The 23,388-nt window shown below is 36.9% G+C and overlaps 1 protein-coding gene across 1 annotated transcript in view; it reads left to right on the top strand.

Moving 5' to 3' along the window:
• The window catches only part of MTMR10 (myotubularin related protein 10), an 80,484-nt gene that overhangs the window by 746 nt on the left and 56,350 nt on the right, over nt 1-23,388 (top strand). Inside the window, exon 2 of the mRNA XM_027851494.1 lies at nt 581-641. Within this exon, the coding sequence (XP_027707295.1) occupies nt 581-641 (61 nt within the window). The remainder of the gene's footprint in view (nt 1-580; nt 642-23,388) is intronic.

Genomic DNA, 23,388 nt, shown 5'->3' with positions numbered 1-23,388 from the left:
TCACGTCGCTGCCCCCTGACGGGCCATCGCGGCTTGGCCATTGGCTCTCCGGATGCCCTGCTGCTGCCGCCCGAGAGCGAAGGTTTCGTTAGAAAGGGTAGATAATAGCAACAGCAGTTGTAGCAGGGAGGGAAGGCGGTTGGGAAGGTTTCCCTCGGGTTCTTTAAATCTGGAGATCTGTCTTTCCAGCAAGAATTCTTAACCTTTTTGGGGGCCGTATCACAGACCCCTTAGGCAGACTGGTGAAGCTTATGGACCCCCTTCTCAGAGTGTTTTTCAAGGCTTGAAATAAAATACAAAGCAAGCCAATTAGAGTGAAAGGCAGTTATTGAAATGTTCTAAACTAAATTCACTAAACCGCAGGTTAAGACTTAACCTTTGTCTAGGAAGAACTCACTAAAAGATGAGAGAAGTTAAGGGTTTGTATCAACATATGGACCTTAGGCGTCAGTGACTAATGAATTTGGAAGATTTGCTTAAGTTTCTCATACTAAATAAGAAAAGAAACTTTAAATCAAAATTTTGAATTAAAAAAGTAAAAGAAATTCTTAAAATTTAAAGTTCCTCTAATGTATTTCAGGATGAAGATAAGAGGAATCCTGAACCCAAGATTAAAAAGCTGGAACCAGTGCTTTTGCCAGGTAAACATTAATCAGGACCTTAACTGGTATTCAGATAAGGCCCTTTCATCTGAATGCCTCTGTAGTGGGCTGTCATTAGTAGAAGGAAGGTCCTGCCCCTAGTTTTTCTGTCTATATCTATGCACTTAAGTATAATGGCTGATAGAACTTGTCAAGAGTCAGGATAGTATGACTATAGATTTAGAGCAGGAAGGAATGTCAAAGGTCACCTTTTATTTTACAGATAAGCAAACTGAGACCAAGGGAGAATTACACACAAGTAGTAAGTGGCAGAACTCTGACTCCAAATCCAACAAAAGCCATTTAAAAAAAAAATCTGGAATTAACTTTGTAGTGAAAAATAGTCTGCTTGGTTTTCATTTGCAACAGTGAGAATTTAAAGTAATAGATTACCAGAGAAAATATTAAGGTCATGCTTTTAAGAAAACTTTAACTGTTTTTCAGTGCCTGTGTCAAGTCTTTTTGGGTAACCGGATTTAGTGAATATAAGACTTTTTAGAGCTTTCCATTTATAATTCTGGTTTGTAATGGGCTTGTGTCACATCAGCATTACTTGCAAAGTTTCTTTGCTTAGGTTTCATTAAAAATCCTTAGTAGCATCTCTGACAGTAGGGGACTTTAGAAATTATCTAGTCTGTTGGTTTTTTTGTTTGATTTTTACAAAGATGAGGAGACAGGTTAGATAGTTTGTTCACTTTCACACGGATAGGTGATTGAATCCAGGTCTTCTGACTGCTGGTCTGGTACTCACTTTATTAAATTCGGTTGCTGATAAAATTGTTGGATTCTTTATGAAGTATTGAGAAAAGGATGTTGAACTGTTTAGTGTATTTGCAGGGGAAAATATCCAAATCTCTATGAAATTATGTTTGGATAAAATGCAACTGAAATACAAGTTATGTGTGCAGTTTTTGGAGTTTTTTTAAAAAAGTTATTTTCTACTATTCATTTCAACAATTTAACAGACATTAAGCACCTACTGTATGCAAGGCACTATACTGAATCTAAAATATTTCTGTTAAAAGTTCAAGGCTTGATTATAATTGAATATATGGACTTTAAATGTTGTTTTAAAATTTAATGTAGTATGTAAGAACACATTGCCAATACCAGCTAGTTCTTCCAAAGTGTTGTGTTAACTGCTAACAAAATGAAACTTGAATACTTAGCTAAAAATATTCCTTTTTTGTTAATGTTTTTCTTTTTTCTCAGAGTAAACTTACAAGAAAATTTTGATACACCTGTATGCTGTAATTCAACATATTCATAGCCACTTTAGAGACTTTTTGTATAAATACTATTTTTGAATATGAAGCAGTGCCACTTTTATACATGTGCTTATGAGCTATCTAAAATTTAGATTCTGTCCAAACAGGTAAAGATTCCAGATTTGGATTCTTAAAGATATTTTCATGGTTTATCAAATCATTAATAGGGGTTATATGTTTTTACTTGTTTTTCTAAATGCTTTTCATTTAAGCTATGATAACTAGAACCCTTTTTTCCCTCAATATGAATAATAATAAATACTGACCAAAAATTAGAATTAAATTATTCATTGAGTGGCCATTGCCTCTTCTTAAAAAAAATATAAATTATTTTTAATGTCAAAAATATTCAAGTCATTCTGTTTAGCTTGCAAATAGTTAGATTTTTGCACTTTTTACACTTAAAAGATTAAAAATTTAATTTTTTTTGCTTTAACTTTTTGAAAAATACATCATTTACCATTGTTATTCAGCAAACACTTAGTGACTGTGTGTTATGTTCAAGGCAATTTAGGTTATACAGAAATGATTAAAACCAAGATCCTTGCCCAAGACAAGACTCTCTATGTTTTTCCTTTTTCTTTCTTGGCTCTCTACCCTCAATTTTCATCAGTAAGACTTCAGGGCCACCTAAAGAGCAAGACTGTTAGACCTTTTTCTAGAAGATATTGAACAATAAATAGTACTGTCAGAAAGTGGCCCTGGCTTTTATTGAATCCAGAAACCAAGAAGAAACTTGGCCATGTTACCTGTGACTTCAGATAACCTTGTAAGCAAAAAATAATTGTCAAAAGATTAAGAATCATAATATTTAGGATTAAAAGGCATACTTGGTGCTGGGGGACTAAATTAGATAAGATTAAGACAATTCTCCTCTTTAAGGAAATTATCTCCAAAGGGGAAATGGATACACTTGATAAGTACAAAGCATGTAGATAGTATATTCAAAGGAATTTACTTGGAGGCAGGGAGCACACAAGACTGAAAGGATAAAGACAGGCTTTCTGCAAAAGGATCAGTTGAGCTCAGCCTTGAATGGAGCTAGGGATGCTAAGAGACAAGGTGAATTTTTGTTTTACAGATGAAAAAACTGATGCTCAGAAAGGTGAAGTCTCACAGCTGTGCCTAAAATTCTGGCCTTCTGAGTCATGGTTCAGTCTGTTTTTTACTGTCTCAGCTATCTTCCCTAGTATTGTATTATGTATATTGATTTTAACATTTAGTCCAGTGAACTAATTTCAGTTCACTAAATAGTAAACTCTTTAAGAATTAAAATATAAAATCAGAGATTCATCGAAGTATAGTAACTATTTACTTAGTTTGGACCAAATTCAGATGCTTTTAATCTTTTATCATTGGAGTAAAACTGTAAAAGAAGTGATTTGCTAATTTTTTTATGCCTAATATTTTTACACCTGTCATTTTCTGACATGTCATCTCTCCCATTGACCCCAGTTACTATATATGACAGCCTATTCCACACTCATTCTTGCACTTCTCTATTCAGGGAAGTATGTTCCCTCTTCTGTGTTTTGTTTTGTTTTGGTTTGGTTTTGTTTTGGTTTTTGTTTTTTTGCAAATAAACTTAGTGTTGTTTTTATTTGTTATTGTAGTCTTTATGTATATTATCCTCCTGATTTTGCTTTCCTTGCTCAGTATTAGTTCATACAAGTCTTACTTTGTTTCTCTGAATTCCTTATCTTTCTACTTCTTACTGCACAGTAATACTTTATATTGATATGCCTCAATTTGTTGAACCATTCTCTAAATGGTATTGAATCTAGTTATTTGCTACCAGAAATAGTGTTGCTGTGAATATTTTGTTATATATGTAAATCTTTCTGCTTTTGGCATCCTTGAGGTATATTCCCTCTAGTGGATCACCAGGACAAAGAGTGTAAACAGTTCAGTGACTTGTCTCCTGTACTTCTAAATTATTTTCTAAAGCTGTTGGAATCAACCATAACTTCTTTAGTAGTATATTAATGTATCATAGATAATCCAAATTGGTCTATTTCTCCATCTGAAATCATTTTACTACTTTGAGAGGTGTGGGTAAAACCTCAGGGTTGTTTTACTTTATACATCTCTTACTAATTAAGCATTTTTATATGGTTGTTGACCATGGTTCAGGAAGGACAAAGAACAAAAACTTGTAGACATGCCCATATATCATGAATATTTTCTTAGAGAGAAGAATGGCAAGTATCAAATCACATCACAAAAAATGAAATTTCCTGTATTTTAACAAACAGAAAGACTTGTTGTTATTTGAGTCATTCCTGAATCAGCTTGTCTACATACAGACTACCATATTGTCAGCAAAGATCAGAATTGGTAAAGAATGTAGAAAAAAGAATTATTCTGAGAAAAAGATGTGACATATAGTTGAAACAGTTCAATCTTGAAGTATTTAAATAATAATTGATAATAAAAATGGGTAATAGACAATAGAACGGCCTCAACACCAATTATGGTCATTTTATACAGTTTAATGTTTCAACACCAATTATGGTCATTTTATACAGTTTCATGTTAATCAGTTTTATAACAGTTTAATATTAATCGATATAACAAGGGAACCAAAAAGAACCCAAATGGGACATGAAAGAGTTCCTCAGCAAACATTTGGCATACTTGCCAACTGGAGAGAAGTGGTAGCCAAAGGCTACTGTAATTAAGAATATAAACTTGTTTGTAAAATCTCACCAATGATGATGGATTATGAGCATTATTGCCTCATAAAGTCAAGAGAAGCAGTGGGGGGTGGGAGATTTAAAATCGCTTAACAGAATTTTTCTAGAGATCCGACTAAGCACAGTCATCCTGAGAATATTTAATTAAGACAGTGGAAGCAGGACAAGTATAAAATTGGAAATCTGTAAGAATTTTTATAACAAACAGGACAATAAAATCTTAACACTTGCATTCTAATGTGACAACCTCCTATATGTTTATAGGAAAGGTGAAATTTACATTAAACAAGATGGGGAAAGCAGTTTGATTAGACCCAGTGTCTGTAAAGGAGAGCTGTGCTGAATGTGACAACATTGTGAGAATGTTGACAGGAAGAGAAAGATGTGGGGGGAAAACCTGACCTCATTAATACTGAAAAAAGGCAGCTGAGAGAACAACAACTACAAAGCCTACTCTTATCTATACAGAATCTTAGAGATTCATCTAGGCATCAATGACATCTGGAGGTGTTGGGAGGGAACAGGGCAGGCTTTTGTAACTAATATTCTGCAGTGGACAACATCTTTACCATTCTGCTGAAAGATTTAGAGGATAGAAGATTGCCCTATGTTTATTGTCTGATTACAAAAAAAGCATTCCTTTCAGAAAACACCGCCTTTAAGGCGTCTCATCCAATAAAATATTTGCCATTCGTACATCAGAATCATTCCAGAATTCTTGAAATATGTAACAGAAGTAACCCTGTTCAGACTCACTAACCATAAATATCAGGTGAGGCATGCAACTGGGAGATGCATGTTTACCAAAGATATTTGCCACTGCGATGGAAAAGATCAAGCACAGAATCAAATTTTAAGAGGTCCTCTAGATGCCACTCAACATGGATTTTGTTTTGGATGCTTGTTCCCACTCCCAGAGTATCTTGTATTTAAATCCTTTGTATATTTTTTTGTATTCTTTTTATTTATTTTGCATACATTTATACATGTACTTGGCTATCCCAGGAGAACGTAAAGCACCTAGTGTAGTACCTGGAACATAAGTAGGTGCTTAATAAATACTTGTGGATCAGTGATTGATTGGATGACATTATGATGTTTACCTGAAATTCTAGAACATTGTAGAGCCTCCTGAAAGAGATCTAGAATCATTGGAGAGTTTGGCCTGACCATCCACATAGAAAAGACTAAATGGATGAAGAATTTCTATTGTCCAGATTATGCCATACTGTAGAGCTTGTCCTTCGATGTGGATATCTGAGACAGCTTAAATGGACAGATTGGACCCAGAAATAAATAAGAGGCAAAGAGAGGGCTAGACTGCCTTCAGGAATTTGAGGAGTTCCTTAAATGATTCCAAACTTCTCCTGAAATCAACAGCAGATCTTTTTAATACTAATATTGATATTGTATGATTGTGAGACACACCGCAAACAGTCTTCAAGGAAGTGAAAATGAATGTCACCCAGAAGGCAGTGAAAAGAGACATGCTGAGTGGAACAGGCTATAGCATATGACTAATTTAGAACTTTGGAGAGAACAGGATTAAATGATGTCAAGAAGGAAATGTATGGTAGGAAGAGAAGATGGGCTAGTAATGTGGCAAAAGCAAGGGATGACAGGTGGATATCTTGAGTGCTCCACTAGCATCCCCTCTATGTGAGAAAAAAGCAAGGAAGACCGGCCTCTAGCATGTTGGGTGGGACAAGTTGATAGAAGGGCCTGGAAGAGTTATTCATTATAAACAGGCATCTGCATCATTGGAAGGAATGTGCCTACCAATCACTGAATTCACAAATTTAGTATTTAGGTTGGTCATATTTACATCTATTCTTTTGAATACTTTTTGCCATATCTAATGGTAACTTCATTTATGCTGTTGTGTAATTCTTGGGACACTATGGATCATCTGATCTACCTGTTCTATCTTGTTTGCCCACTCTCTTACTAATCCCTTTAAGAAAGTCCACCAGAATTCATAGTAAGAAAAGTTTTTTTTATTTTGTTGAATTTTTCTAGATTTCAAAACACCAATGATCATAGTGATTGAAGTGATTCCCTGTCATTATAATTATAAGCTGACCAGGAATTCATTACAGAAACAAAAATATAGATGCTGTCATTCTAAAAGAGGACAACCTGAGGATCCTTTTCAACCAGAATTTTGGTCTATCCTTTGAGAAGTACTTCTGTAGTCATAGTTACATTTCAGTAGATTTGGTATATTTAAATCATTTTTGACCGATTATAGGCATAATTAAAGCTATTCATCATTCATTGAACATCCATCCTCTAATGCAGTTAAATATTTAAAAAGATTAGAGAGAAAAGGTAATTTATTTTTCTTACCTGCTTCACTCAACTTTTGAAACTATATATTTTCCTGTTAGTTATGGAGGTGTCCTGCATCTTCACAGAATATTTAGGATATAAGTTGTTTATTTGAAATTATATTTGAATAGTTAACTTTCACTTGATATTTCTGCCACATGAATGAGAAAATGAGTAGCTGAAATAAGCTTTTATAACTTTATTTTTTATTTTTAACAAAATTAAAGAAACATTTGCCCAGTGCGCTTTTGCAACCACATCAACTGTTCCCCTGACAGTGTTAAAACCCAATCCTGATGGATATCACTGAAACATTGATTTTAAGGTACTCGACTAATTTTTCATTTGTAGACAAGCTTTTATGTATGATAGGGATAGAGACTGTACCTTTGGGTTTATATTGATAAAGGGAAACAGGGAACTCCAGGGTGAGAAATGCTGTTTACCAATACTGGTTACCACCTTCTCTGCCACTTTCTGCCTTAGAGATTTGCTTAAAACACAGAGGCTAAATGACTTGCCCAGTCACATGGTTTGTGTCACAGCCATATGCATTTTCAGGGTTGTGGAATTCTGTGTCCTTTTTCATGAACTAGAATCTAACCCTGTATGATTCCTCAAAAGAAAATCTGAGTATATTAGGTACTTCTGTCTTTACTGTGTTAATCACTAAAGGTTTTTCACTTGTTGAGTATATTATAGAGACGATTCTTCAGGTATGGGTTATACCAGAAGGCCCTTGAGAGAGAAAGTGATAATGCTGTCTTAAGAATGAGTAGATAAGGAATGTAATATAAGCAAGGCATAGGTTGATATATCTTCCAGAGTTTAGGGGAGTGAGTTTCATGAAATATAGATGGGATCTCCTGATCTGAGATTTTAAAAGAGGAAGTCAGGTCAAAAGGAATGAGAAACCATCAGGATAAAATTTTGGTGAAACAGTTAAAAATGATTCCATGAAGTATTGCTGTATATGTTTGTCATGAATACTACAGTCTCCAAAGAATTAATTATAGGTCACTATATGGCAATGGCAAGACATATTGTAGCTGTATTTTTATTTTTTGTTTGGACCTATGATTGTCTGTATGGGGTACTCCTGGTATTAAAACTTCCTTCCCCTGTTATGGATCCTTATAACTTGTCTTAGAGAGTTGCCTTGGATTCTGCAAGGTTAAGCTCCTTGTCCATTGCCCGATAGCTAGTATGTACCTGTGACAGTACTAAACCTATGTTTTTTTTTTACTGCGAGTCTAGCCCTCTATCTATGAGTGTGAGTGTACTGCAAAGTATTATTAACAGTGACCAATTGTCAGGAGGAACTGTGTACAGGAATCTATGATTGGAAAGGGAGGTGGGATAGTCATCTTGTGAAAGTGAAATCTTTGTTCCATTTTCTCTTATATATTGTCAGGAGATGTAGAAGAAAGCTTCTAGTTATGTTGCATGGATTCAAGATTTATGGGAGGATCTAGACAAGACTTAGAAGACTTTTTTTTTTTTTTTACAAGATAAATAGGTATGGATGACTTGCATTCTGTATCACTGGAAGGAGTACTCATAACAGATCAGATACACTGAGCTATCAAGGGACAAAAGGGGGAAGTCTCAAAAGAGGCTGACTGGCTTTTCAACTTGAAGGGAGCATAAATAACTGAGAACAAACAAGAGTGCCATGGCCAGTGAGACTTGTCATGAAGGATAAAGCCCCGAACCAGCTATTTCTAAACTTTAAAAAAATCTGAAATTAAAAACCTTAAAAGTTATGTACCAAAGAAAGAATAATAAGTGTCATTTACATAGCGCTTTGCATTTAAGCACTAAACATATATTCACTTCATTTGAGTTTCACAGTAGCCCACTGAGTTAAATACTAGAACTATTATTCTCATTTACAAATGACAAACAGGTTAAGTGACAGTAGAGAAAAAGTAGAATTATTTGTTATTTTTATGTGTTTTTTTAAAAAAATGTTTTATAGATGCTTTTTTTAATATCAAATATATACACTGCACCCCATCCTATGAACCTTCCCTTTTAACAAAGAAAAACATTTAAGCAAAGAGACTGTTTTGTTATATCTGTTTTCTTTGCATAATGGGAAGTTGATAAACAAAAGTGAATAATAGGAAGTTAAAATCTACGATAATGTATAGATGATCAGAGAACCTAGCTGCTATAAAGGAATAACAGTCACCTATCTTTGATGAATTGCAACCTGGGAAGTTAAAACTATTTGCAGATGTGATCACTGAACTGCTGTGAGTGATGATTGAGGAAGCATGGAGGGTGGTCTTGTGACTGGAAGTAGGCAAAAGTTCTCTGGGATGTTTGATGAAATTGCATTGTGCATCAGAAACTATCTCATTCAGCCCCTCATTTTATAGAAGAAACTGAAGACCAGAAAAGTGAAGCAACTTGCCAGAGGTCAATATCGGTAGTATTGGCAAAGCTAGGATTGGAGCCTACCTCTCTGACACTAAGGTGTGGGGCTTTCTAGTGCTGTTGTCCCAGTTTTCAGAAATTAGAAAAAATTAGTTTCTTCAAATTATAGACCCAGGAGTTTGACTTTGATACCTGACAGAATTTCAGAATATGCAGCTAAAGGGTGACTTATGAGAACTTAGAAAAGAAAGAGCTGATCTCTTGTAAGCCAGTATGGGTTCATGAAGAAGAATAAACGCTATTCTAAACTCATTTCTTTATTGCCAAGGTAACATAAGTTAAGTAGACATATACCTGGATTTTAGCAAAGCACTTAACAAAGTCTCTTTTCCTTGTGTGACTGTACTGTATTCCTCAGCCTCAGGCTCCTTAGTCTTTACACTCTAACTTCTTTTTTGGGGGGGGGGGGTTAGGCAGTGGGGTTAAGTGACTTGCCCAGGGTCACACAGCTAGTAAGTGTTACGTATCTGAGGCCGAATTTGAACTCAGGTCCTCCTGACTCCAGGGCCGGTGCTCTATCCACTGCGCCACCTAGCTGCCCCTACACTCTTAACTTCTCCCCTCAAATTAGGAGATTTCAACATACAAATTGATACTCCCTCAACTACTCTAAATTCTTATTTCCTCATTCCATCAATTACCATGACTTACTCCTCTTCACTTCAGTTAGACTCAGAAATGATCATACCCTTGTTCTTACCATCACCCACAAGTTTTGTACTTTCATGTTTATGAACTCTGAAATGCCTTTACCTGGTCATAACCATTTAGCATTCCATCATTCCTTCTGTCTTACAGCGCCAGTCTTGTTCTTTGTCCTTATGTCTTCTAAACCTTCCATCCGTCAGTTCTTTCCCAGGTGGTCACTGCTGAACTGGCTGGCCCCCTTGCCCATCTTGACCTCTTTGTAAATCAGCTTTACTCTGTACTGTCTTCTGTGCTTGAATTCCTTGCCTCCTTGTCCTGTCTCCAGTCATGCTTCATCAAACCCTAATCTTAGGTTGATCTATTGTATTCATATACTACTGAATGAAGCTGGAGAAAGTCGTGAAATTATGCCGTCTTTGTCCAAAAGAAGTTTGTTGCAGAGTCTCAACCACTGCAGCAAGGCAGTTATTTTACACATCCCTAATTGATTTGCTCTTCCACTCAACACAACAGTTATTCCAGTTGTTTTTACCCCTAGCTACCTCTTCCCCATCCTTAAAAGACCTTCACTTGAGCCTTTCATCTCTGCTAGTAATTTTATCTTTCCTCTCCTATGCATCTACTTCCTCTCTCACTTTCACTCAATTATAACTCCTCTCCAATCTGGCTTCTGACTTTATCATTCAACTGAAACTTCCCTCTCCAAAGTTTACCAATGAATTCTTAATTGCTAAGTCTAATGGCCTTTTCTCAGTTGCCCATCCTTTATAACTTATCCACAGCCTTGGACAATGTTGTGCCTTCCCTTCTACACTTTATATATCTTATATGTATTTAGTTCTTTAAATGTTGTTTTCTCCATTAGAATGTGAACTCCTTAAGGGCAGAGACCATATTTCTGTCTTTCTTTGTATTTCCAGCACTTAGGACTGTGGCTGGTGCTTAACTAATGCTTGTTGACTAATTCATAAAAGAGCGGTAAAATAGCTTGGATGACAATAGGATCATAGTCTAAAACTGGAAGGGACCTCCGAGGCCATCTGGTCCAACCTCTTCACTTTTCAGATAAGGAAGCTGAGGACCAGGAAGGTTAAATGATTTGCCCAAAGTCATACAGGTAGATTGTTAGAAGCCTTTTCCTGCTTTTAGCATCTGTTGTAGAGCTACGTCTCTCTGTTGTCATGTTTTGTGTTGGGGATGGGGTGGAGGCACCAGATTATAGATTTAGAATGGGTATATAAATAGCTCTATCCTCGTAGCCTCTCCTTTGCTAACTTTTATTTAGTATTACTGCCCTTCATACATTCTTCAATCTAGTCAAAATGGCCTACCAGCTGTTTCCTTTACGTGTTATCCTGTCTCCTTACTCAGGGCCTTTGCCCAGTTGGTCCCACATGTCTGAAATCTCCTCCCTCTTCTCCCTAGAATCTCTAGTTTCCTTCAAGATACAGCTGAGGTGTGACCTCCTACAGGTCTTTTTCCTCATTCCTCCAATTATTAAAACATTCTCTCTTGAAATTACTTTTCATTATTTTGAATTTGCCTTGTATTTACTTGTGTATGTGTTTTGTCCCTGAAGTAAGCTAAACTCCTTGAGGGTAGGGACAGTTTTGTCTGTCTCTCTCCAGTGACTGGCAAGTTGATTAATAAATGTTTGTGGAATTGACTATGACATAATACATAGCACAGCATTTCTCCCAGTGGAATGAAAGCTCCTTGAGGACAAGGACTGTCATTTCTATCTTTGTATCCCAGCCTGGGGCCTCATGTGGGGTAGTCACTTAGCTGATTGTGGAACTAAGTTAAATTGAATTGGAATTTAAAAAAAAAAAAAAAGAAAAGGGAGAGCTGCTTCTGTAGGTGTAGTTTCTTGTGACCCAAGATCCTTAAGCAGTCTGTGTAATCACTCTAGGTATATTATTGAGGAGAGTCATGTTTCAGGAACGTATTAGACTAAATGATCTGTGAGGCCCTCTCATCTGATACTAACTGTAGTATAGTCGATTTTGGCAAACATTTCCAAAGATCAGTTTTTAAATGAGAAATGTCTGATTGAATCAACTCCACAATAGGTAACACCAGGTTAAAAAGATTTTATATATCTTGGATTGATAGATTTTTAATTAAAAAAAAATCATGTATACATGAAAAAAACCCTTTTCCATACATTTTTTTAAAATGGATCCCCCCCTTCCCCCCAGATTTTTAACCTGCCTCAGGCAGCAGCCTGCTTTCTCCACCTGTTTTTCCTCTTGGAAGGTATTTTGAGAACTGTATTTGGCTGCGTGGCTATGTGGTTGAAGCTGAATATATTTCATTAGAGTAATGCCTTATCCCAAGTCCTGGTAAATGTACGGGAGTTTATTATTATAGGAATAACTGGATTCTTGGCTAAGGCAAGTTGCTTTTAAATGGAAATTATTGTAAATATTTTTCATTTTGGAATCCTTTAGAAACCGTTTTAGAACAGTTAATAGCATTTTTATACAAAATGTTATTTTTGAATAAAGTTTCTTCTCAGTTCTTTTAGTACTTATTTGTACACCAGTCTTTTAAGCCCAAGAATCTTAAAAAGCAAACATGACTTAGTTTCTAATATAAAAAGGAGCAATTAGACCAATTTATTTTGTGCTGTTTTATATATATATATATATATCTATATCTATATATCTGTATATATCTATATATATATCTTTATCCTCATTTTAAAATATTTTATTTCAGCACCTTTGAAAGACATCTTTTGTTAAGTTAAATATTAAGTAAGATATTAAGACAATGATTTTGTGGCCTCAAGTGTCATTTTGGGAAAAAAAATACTATTTACCAGATGAATGAATATAAAAGGAAATACACATTTTTAAATTAAGCTAAATACAAATTTAGATGCATAAATATTTCCATCCATGATGAATTATCTAGGGTAACAAATGTCGATTTTTTGAAAAATTAAGACCATGAAATACACAAAATATTTTAGAGGCCTTATGGCGTAATAGAAACAGTGCTAGACTTGCTGTCAGAGAAGCCTGGGTTCAAATTTCATCTCTAGCACTTATTAGCTATATGACCACAAATAAGTCACTCAATATCTTTTAGCTCTAGTTTTCTGATCTGTAAAATGAGGATAATAACATTTGTAGTACTTATCTCTGGCATCCTTGACTTTTTCCAGAGAAAGTGAGAAAGGCCCTTAGAACAATGGATTTACCCCTTGTGGTAAACTTAGGGAAGGAAATGTGTGGACTTACCATTTACACATTGTCTGCATTTTAAAGAAGCAAGTGTTCTTATGTATGAGATAACAGATCATTGTGAGTATTGAGTATCTACCTCATTGGGATCCTAAAGATTAAATGAAGATGAAGTGAAGATTAAATGAGACAATGTATACACAATGCTTTGTAAAGCTTAAAGCACTATATAAATGTCAGATGCTGTTAATTATAAGCATATGCTTGTACCCAGAAGATTTTAATTAAGTTAGTTTTGGTTCGCTTTTAAAAGTTCCATTTTCAGTACTGTTATAGTGAATTATGTAGCTAAGGAACTTTGATTATATCACTAAATGTTTAGAATTTGATTATTTTGACATAATCATGCATACAAGAGTTGCATATGATGGACAGGCATGGATGGGTTCCTACTTGTGTTATTGGAGGGAGCTTCCAGTTTGATGAGATTGTAGATCTATTTGAGTCATTATACCAGTTATTATGGAAACCTTAGTTTGCTAGGCAAATAAAGAGATAACCAGACCATATCCAAATGGCACTCTGTTTATAAAATATAGGCTAAAGCTGAGGGAAAACTTATTAGGGTATGTGAAAATAAAAGCTTTTCCATCCATTTGACTTCCCCTTTCCCTGTGGCAGGAATTAGAGAGTTAGGGTTGTTTGGTTTTTGTTTGGTTTTGTATCTTTTTTTTTTTGTGAGTAATCTTAGGCTTTGTTTTTAAAAAAAAATTTAACATTCCTTGTATGGGGCATAAGAGTTCCATTATGATTAGAAGCAATTTTACTTGAATGTGAATTTTAAAAATTAACTGGTGTCTGGTCAAATGGACTATAGGATAATAGATTTAGATCTTCAAGGGACCTTGAAGGTCATTTAATCCAACTCTTCTCATTTTATAGATGAAATTGAGACCCAGTAGAAGTTAATTGAACTTACTGGGATCACACAGATAGTTTAGTGGCAGAGCAGCATTCTAGCTCAGATAATGTGACCCCAAGTTGAACACTTGAAGTTCAGTACTGTTTGCATTACATTCCCATTTAACTTGATGTATTATACTTACTAGGAAGGCAGTGCTGTGAGCTGCTCATTCTTGCTGTTTCATTAACTGAGTCATCTTAATTCCCCAAAATTTTACTGAGGCATATAGGATTTCTTCACATATGTAAAAATATTAAGATTTACTAGTCACTTGAAAGTTGATTTTACTTTTACAGATACAGCATATTATTATGGTGTAACTCTGCCCTCCTTTATTTGTCACTGCTTTATCCTTAACCCCTCAACTATCTCCTACTGTTTTATTGACCCTGATTTTTCTCTGATCAAAAATGATCCTCTTCTTGACAAATCCAATAGTAGTTTTCTTTGTCTTGAACTCTTCCCTGTATTAATACTTTTGACTATCCACTCCATTTTGAAACCGTTTCTTCTATTAGCATAGTTGACACTATACTGTTATTCTCCTACCTCTTCAAACACTTTTTTTTGTGTTCTTTTCTTTGATGGCTACTCTTCTCTCTGTCCTGTTGCTTACTCCACAGTGAGGACATTCTCCAGGACTCCAGTGTTTATTTTCTGTCCCTCCCCACTCCCTTCCACTTTTGTTTTTGATAGAATACATACCTTTTCATGGTTTCTGCTCAGATCTTTTTGCTAATGACTCCTAAGTTAACATTTCCAGTTCCAACTTTCCATTGAGCTTTAGGTCAGTTATTTTCCTTCTGGCTACTGACATTTTCTACTATCATGTCAATCTCAACATAAATAAAACTAATCCTCTTATTTTCCCCACTGCCCTTGCAAAAAGAATCCCCTTCTTGGCCTCTTTGTCTTGTGAGTGCATCGCCATCTCAGAATCCTGAATTCAGCTTAATATTAAGTGCTTTCTCTGTAGTGGGAAAAATGCGCTAGGTTCTGAGGATATAAAAATGAAAAAAAAATTACATAATCCCTGACTTCAAGAAGCTTGTAGTCTTTTGATAATACTTATACACAAATAAGCATAATACAAGGAAGTGTGATGGAAGCAAAGGAGAGATCTATATATGCTCCAAGAAAATTTGAGGGGGGCAGCTAGGTGGCACAGTGAATAGAGCTCTGGCCTTGGAGTCAGGAGGACCTGAGTCCAAATCCAGCCCCGGACACGTAACACTTACTAGCTGTGTGAAGTCACTTAACCCCTATCGCCTCACCATAAAGCAAAAAAACAAAAAAGAAAAAAAAGAAAAAAGAAAATTCGAGGATGGAAAGTACACTATCATATACAGAGAAAACGGAAGGCTTCATGGAAGAGATAGCACTTGAGCTCCTTGAAGAAAATGGAGGCTCTTTTTCAAATACATTATGTTGACCCATCTTATAATTACACCCACAGTCAAATTGAAATTCCGTTATTGGGTTTTTAAAATTCTCTGTAACTTGGCCTTTTCCTATCTTTTCAGTCTTCTTATATCTTATTCTCCTCCTTGCATTCTGTATTCCAGAAAACATTGGCCTGCTTGTAGTTCTTTGAACACTCCATCTCCCATCTTTGTACTTTTGCTCAAGTTGTCCCCAACTCCTGGAGTACCCTGCCCCATCCTCTCTGCCAGTTTTAATGTGTCTGACTTTCTTCCATCCACTGACCTTGCTCAGGTCAAATCCTCCTACTCTAGGAGGCTCTTCCCTGTCCCTTCAGCTGCTTCCCCACAGAATGCCTTCACTCTACATTATATGTATCCTGTATGTACTTCGTTATTTACATATTGTCTTCCTCGTTAGAATGTTAAGTTATCTGAAGGCAGGGACTGTGTTTTTGCATCTTTTTTGTATCCTCAAAAGTTAGCACAGTGCTTAGCACATAGTAAGTGCTTAATAAGTGCTTCTTGATTGAGTGTTGACTCTGTACAGGTGAAACATTGAAGATGGAAATTTCATGTCTTTGAGATAAAGAATTATTCACCATTAGAAGATACAGGGGTTGCAGCAGTACAACCTAGAGAATTTCTAAAACTATAACCTGTTAATGTTTCCCAGAGAACTACACACCTTTTGGGGCTATCCAACTAGATTTCATAGAATCTTAGAATCTCAGCCTTAGTGGCTATGGTCTAACTAATTTGCATACCTCTGCAACACCTCTAATGATGGGGAAGTAAATACCCTACAAACCAGCCCATGACAATTCTAATTGTTAGTAAGTTTATTCTTGTATTAAGTCAAAATCTAATTCTCTGAAATGTACCCGGTTCTCCTAGTTCTTCTTGGGCTAGGTAAGACAAACCTAATTTCTTCTCCACATGACTGCTCTTTAAATACTTGAAGACATCTTAGTGTTTCCCTCCTTTAGACATGCTCTAGTTTTTTTAACTTGTCCCTGTCCTTAAAATGTGTCTATCAGCACTAAACACAGTATTTCAGATGTAGTCTGAACGGAGAAGAGTATAAGACTATCACCCTTTTTTTTTTTTTTTTTTTTTTTTTGGTAAGGCAGTTGGGGTTAAGTGACGTGCCCAAGGTCACACAGCTAGTACATGTCAAGTGTTTGGTCTGAGGCCGGATTTGAACTCAGGTCCTCCTGACTTTAGGGCAGGTGCTTTATCCACTGTGCCACCTAGCTGCCCCTACCCTTTTTATTTTTTAACATGATTCTGGTAATAAGGAAAGCTAAGCTTTTTGCAAAATAAAGACTTAAATCGAAGAAAGTAGTGAAAACCATCAGACCATACAAATATGATCTAAATAACATACTTGCTGAATGTGAAGCCAAGGTGATAAATAGATTTAAGGATTAAATCTGGTAGAGTGCCTAAAGAACTGTGGACAGAGATTGTCAATATTGTACAGGAGGCAGCAACAGAAAATACTCCAAAGAAGGAAAAAGAGCAAGAAAGCAAAATGGCTGTCTGATGAGGCTTTACAAATAGCTGAGGAAAGAAGGAAAGGGAAAGATATCTACAACTGAATGTGGAATTCCAGAGAATAGCAAGGAGAGATAAGGTAAGTGAACAGTGCAAAGAAATAAAAGAAAACAGTGGAATGGGAAAGACAAGCAATCTCTTCAGAAAAATTAGAGATATCAAGGGAAAGTTTCTTGCAAAACTGGGTGAGATAAAAGACAAAAATGGCAGGGATTTAATGGAAGCAGAAGAGATTAAGAAGAGGTGGCAGGGCTACACAAAAGAACTCTGTAAGAAAGATCTTAACATCACAGATAACCAAGGTGGTGTGGTTATTGATCTGGAGCTAGATATCCTGGAGAATGAAGTCAAGTGGGCCTTAGGAAGCATTTCTTTTTTCTTTCTTTTTTTTTTTTCCCACCAAAGACAAGGTTTATTAGAACATCTGCCATATTGGCTAGATTGTAAGAATCTGTGCAGTGGCTAGATTTTAAGAATCAGAGCACCTTAACAGAGTCAAGATGGACCTTATATACAGAAAGACTGTGGGAGGTATCTAGAAGTGGCCAAGTAGTTTAGTGTGACTGGAGGGGAGGAGGGCGTTTAAGGAAGATCTGGATGGGAGTGGCCAGTAAGCTTGGGTGAACAGAGCCTCTGGGACCTGGACGAAGTTGACTAAGGGAGAATGGAGTCTAGATAGGATTAAGGGTGGGAAGTGGCCACCTGGCTGTCTGGAGGTAGATTAGATGTAGGGAGATAATGAAAGGTCTGTTGATAGGATTACAGCCTTAGGCGAAAGCCAGAAATTCGGCCAGGTGGGAAAGTCCAGAGTTTTTTCTTTTTGGGGTCCAGATCCCACCCTTAACATTCCCTCCTCAAACAAATAGGACCCAAATTCTTTTGGGGTAAGGGGTGAAGGTCTTGGCTTCTGAAACTGCTTCCTGCTGGGAAGGGGTGTAGAGCTGTCCCTGCCTCGAGGGGGTCCCAAAGAGGAGGTTGACTGGATTGGAGCATAGGCTGCACCCAGGGAACGATGTGGAGACATTGGCTGGTACCCACGGTTTGCTGCCAACTGTAGGTGAATGGCCTGTAGGCTGGAAGACACAAATCTGACAGAAAAGACAGCCGGGCCCAGATATGACAGGATAAAACATCCTTAGCTCTGTTTGGATTCAGATAATTCAGTTTTCCAACCATGCAGTATCAAATCCACCTCACAGCCAGACTGAAGAATAGCCAGGTGGGTAGCATTCCTTTTCAAAGAAACTTAACAGGGAAATGGAGCCTGGAGGATCCCATCTTATACTGAGGCTAAAATTGTCCTCTCAGCTTTTCTGGATGCTGACTTCCCACCAATATCACATTCTTCCTTGTGGCGTTTCTCTCAAATGATGGATTATTGATTATCGATGGATTATTATGGTCCATCAGACAACTAAAATTAAAATCCTATGAGCTTTTACCTCATATAGCAAGTTTCATTAATCACAGCTTAGGAAAAACTTTTCCAGGATTTACATCTCAAACTTAAATTTGTCCTGGTGCAAAAAGCCAGTTGTTAGAGATTATTTCTATATACTTACAAATTCTCAGCCAGACAAAACCCAAACAAGCTTTTTGGCAAGTTTACACATTAAAACAATAACCAACAATAGCCAGATTATTTTAGCAGTAACCAAATTATTAAAAATTGCTTGACATAACTGACACAAAAAGTTCACCAATTTGAAACTTGAAATAAACCCATTACCAATCAGGTGACTTCAGTTTTGTTAAACTCATTTCCAAATTACTTCACATAGAGAATCAACATCTCATCATTAATAGTTAAAACTACAACTTTAAAAGAGTGGGTTTACCTACATTCGGAGGCTAGCTTCTTTAACTTGAGCTGGATGTGCTGAACTTGGGTGGTGCTTCCAGGCAAAGATTGCCCCAGGACCCAAGGCCATTGCTAGGGGGGCCCTTGCTGTGGAAGGCGAATTCTGAGGTGGGGGAAGAGGGGAAGGGTGAAACTCTCTTCTCCTAAGGGAGAGGGATTAACAGATACCCTCTTGACTCAAGGGAAGGGAGTGGGAATGGGGAGTGACCTGGGTTGTAAGGAGATGTTTCAAAACTTCTTAATGATGGATCCCAAAAGAGGAAGCTTTTCTAACAATAAAGCTAGTCGGGGTAATGAAATTCCAGCTGACTAATTATTTAAAATCCTAAAAGATGTTGTTGTTAAAGTGCTGCATCTCACACAACTTTGTGTCTTCCATGCATGTGATTAGTATGCCTTCAGTGCTTTCATTCAGGTCATTGATAAAATGTTCATCCTTGCGGAAGATCTCTTGAGCTCAGAAGTTCTGAGCTTCAGTGGGCTGTACTCATTGGCTGTTTCCACATGAATATGGGGGATGAGGGGTGTGATTCAAGTTGCCTAAGGACTGGTGAAACTGTACAGGTTGAAAATAGGTATAAGAGTAGGACTAGGCTGTGAACTCCCCTGTACTGCCGGCCCAGATGAAATAACAGGTCAAAGGGCCTGTTGGATCTGTAGATCTGTGGCCTTCCTCTAGAAACCAACCACCAGATTGACAGCAGTCCATGAATTATCACTGTTTGTGTCCTATGATTCAACGAGGTGTAATTTTTTTTTTTAATCTGACTTTTCTTTTTATAGGGGTTTAAGGTCTTTATTTCAGTCCCAGTATCATTGGTCTTAGCATAGGACAGTTGCCAACTCCCCCATGTAAACTTGTTCTGCAAGTTGACTGAAATTTGCCAACTTTTACAAAGTTAAGTCAGTGTTGAGACTTGAATATAGTAGTTCAATGTCTTATTAAATTTCAAAGTCAGCGTTAGCATACTGCTATTATAACTATATTCACTTATGTTCTCCAATTTTTATTGACTTATCTCTTACAAGTTTTTTTTCTTTTTTTGGTTAGAGTGAGAGAAGAGATACTTTTATTAACAATTCTCACGAGAATTGGGTGTGTTCCCTCGTTGGAATCACACACGTATACAGGAGCAGGGCAAGTAGTTATATATGATCACTTGGTGTTAACCTCCAACTTGTCACAACATTCCTTTTTTTTATGGTAATTTTTATTTTTTTTTTGTTTTCAACATTTACTTCCACAAGATTTTGAGTTCCAAATTTTTACCTCATTTCGCCCCTCCCCCTACTCCAAGATGGCATGCATTCTGAATACCCCTTCCCCTAGTGTGCTTTCCCTTCTATCTCTCAGCCCTCCCTCTTATCCCCTTCCCCTTCGATTTTCCTGTAGGGCAGGATGGATTTCTGTACCCCATTTCTTGTATATCTTATTTTCCAGTTGCATGTGAAAACATTTTTTTTTAAACATGTGTTTTTTAAAACTTTGGGTTCCAAATTTTCTCCCTTCCTACCTCCCCACCCACCCTCACTGATAAGGCAAGCAACTAAATATAGGTTATATATGGGCAGTTATGCAAAACACTTCCATAGTAGACATGCTGTGAAAAACTAACTCTATTTCCCTTAATCCTATCCCACCCCCCATTTATTCTATTCTTTTTTTTGACCCTGACCCTCCTCAGAAGTACTTGCTTCTGATTACCCCCTTTCCCAATATGCCATCCTTTCTATCATCCCCCTACTCCCTTGTCCCCTTCCCCCCCATTTTCCTGTAAGGTAAGACAGATTCCCATACACAATTGAGTGTGTATGTTATTCCCTCCTTAAGTCAAATTCTATAAGATTCACTCATTCCCTCTCACCTTCCCCCATTTCCCCTCCACTGTAAGAGCCTTTTCTTTTCTGTTGTTTTTTGGGTTTTTTTTTTGTCAGATAATTTACCCCATTCTACCTCTCCCTTTCTCCTTCTCCTAGTATAATCCTCTCTCACCCCTTAATTTTATTCTTCAGATATGACCCCTTCATTTTCAACTCACCTTGTGCCCTCTATCTATTTATATCTATATATATATATATATACATATAATTTTTTCCCCTCCAACTACCCTAATACTGACAAAGGTCTCATGAGTTACAAATATCATCTTTCCATGCAGGAATGTAAACAGATCAACCATAATAAGTCTCTTATGATTTTCTCTTTCCTGTTTACCTCTTCATGTTCCACTTGAGTCTTGTATTTGAAAATCAAATTTTCTATTCAGGTCTGGTCTTTTCATCAAGAATGCCTGAAAATTCTCTATTTCACTGAATGACCATTTTTTCCCCTGAAGGATTATACTAAGTTTTGCTGGGTAGGTGATTCTTGGTTGTAATCTCCTTTGCCCTCCAGAATATTATATTCCATGCCTTGTGGTCCCTTAATGTAGAAGTAGCTAAATCTTGTGTTATCCTGATTGTGTTTCCATGATACTTGATTTGTTTCTTTCTGGCTGCTTGTAATATTTTCTCCTTGACCTGGGAACTCTGGAATTTGACTACAATATTCCAAGGAGTTTTCCTTTGGGAATCTCTTTCAGGAGGTAATCAGTGGATTCTTTCCATTTCTATTTTGCCCTCTGGTTCTAGAATATCAGGTCAGTTTTCCTGGATAATTTCTTGAAAGATAATGTCTAGGCTCTTTTTTTGATCATGACTTTCAGATAGTCCAATAATTTTTAAATTCTCTCTCCTGGATCTATTTTCCAGGTCAGTTGTTTTTCCAATGAGATATTTCACATTGTTTTCTAATTTTTCATTCTTTTAGATTTGTTTTACAGTGTCTTGATTTCTCATAAAGTCACTAGCTTCCAATTGCTCTATTGTAATTTTTAAGGAAGTATTTTCTTCAGTAAGCTTTTGGACTTCCTTTTCCATTTGGCCAATTTTGCTTTTTAGGGCATTCTTCTCCTCATTGGCTTTTTGGACCTCTTTTGCCATTTGGTTTAAGGTATTATTTTCTTCAGTATTTTTTTGGATCTCCTTTAGCAAGCTGTTGACTTGTTTTTCATGATTTTCTTGCATCATTCTCATTTCTCTTCCCAGTTTTTCCTCTATTTCTCTTACTTGCTTCTCAAAATCCTTTTCGAGCTCTTCCATGGCCTGGGACTGATTCATATTTTTCTTGGAGGCTTTGGATGTAGGAGTTTTGACCTTGTTGTCTTCTGGTTGCATGTTTTGATCTTCTTTGTCACCAAAGTAAGATAATACAGTCTGACTCTTTTTACACTGCTTGCTCATGATCCCGGCCAATTATTTGAGTTATAAACTCTTTGTTAAGGCAAAAGTCTGCTTCCAATGTGAAGAGTGTACTGTCCCAAGCTTCGGGGGTTTATATAGCTGTTTTCAGAGCTACTTCTAGGGACCTGAAAATTTTAAGTTCTTCCAAGGTAGTATGATAAGGGGCGAAGTGTTTCCTCTCCACTACCACAACAAGCTCCACCGCACCGGCGTTCCTCGTCGCCCCTGGACCGCTCCTCAGAACTGTGACCAAGATCCAAGCACCGGCGAAGCAAGAGATTCCTGCCTCAGCACTGGCAAAGAGATCCCAGCAATCCCCCTCTGATCAGCCACTAGATTCCCCCTCAGTCTGTGGGCTGGGAGCTCAGGAGGCAGCTGCTACCCCAGAGGCCTCGCTCAGGACTTGCGGCTGAAACCCAGCTCCTTCTCTCACCACAGTCACAGACCTTCTAAGTTGTCTTTTGTGTTCGTGGGTTGAGAGGTCTGGAAACTGCCACAGCTGCCCACGATTCAGCCCTCTGAGGCCTGCTCCAGGTTCGCTGTAGCCTGCACATTGAGCTCCTCTCCCCACCCGGCGCGATATACCTTTCTGATCAACCATCCAGGTTTTCTTTGGCTGGAAATTTGTTTCACTCTGTCTTTTTGTGGGTTCTGCTGCTTTAGAATTTGTTTAGAGACCTTTTTTTATAGGTATTTGGAAGGGTTTGGGGGGAGAGCTCAGACAAGTCATTGCTTTCCCTCTCTTCCAAGTTTTTAAAATAAAGTTTAGTATTGCAACTTTTAACAATTTTAGCAGGAATACGAGATTTTTAAACAAACAGAAGTTTATTTTGAGATGGTAAATCACGCTATTCATATTAAACAATGATTAGTTTTTATTTGAAGGACATTAAATAAGACATTAGTTTTTGTTTCCATTAATGATTTTGATAATAAAACAAGACAATTTACATATATCTCTGCTTCAATTTCCTGCCATTGATCCTGAGGCCACTCGGTAATCACTGTAGTCAGTAGCAGTCATGGATTTTTAAAGATCAAGAATAGACCATAAATATGTAGTTCAGATCTTATTTT

Source organism: Vombatus ursinus, unplaced genomic scaffold (genome assembly GCF_900497805.2).
Source record: "Vombatus ursinus unplaced genomic scaffold, bare-nosed wombat genome assembly UNPS02009205.1, whole genome shotgun sequence".
Lineage (NCBI taxonomy): Eukaryota > Metazoa > Chordata > Mammalia > Diprotodontia > Vombatidae > Vombatus > Vombatus ursinus.
Note: the sequence above shows the minus strand (reverse complement) of the source record. Positions and strands in the feature narration are given on the sequence as shown.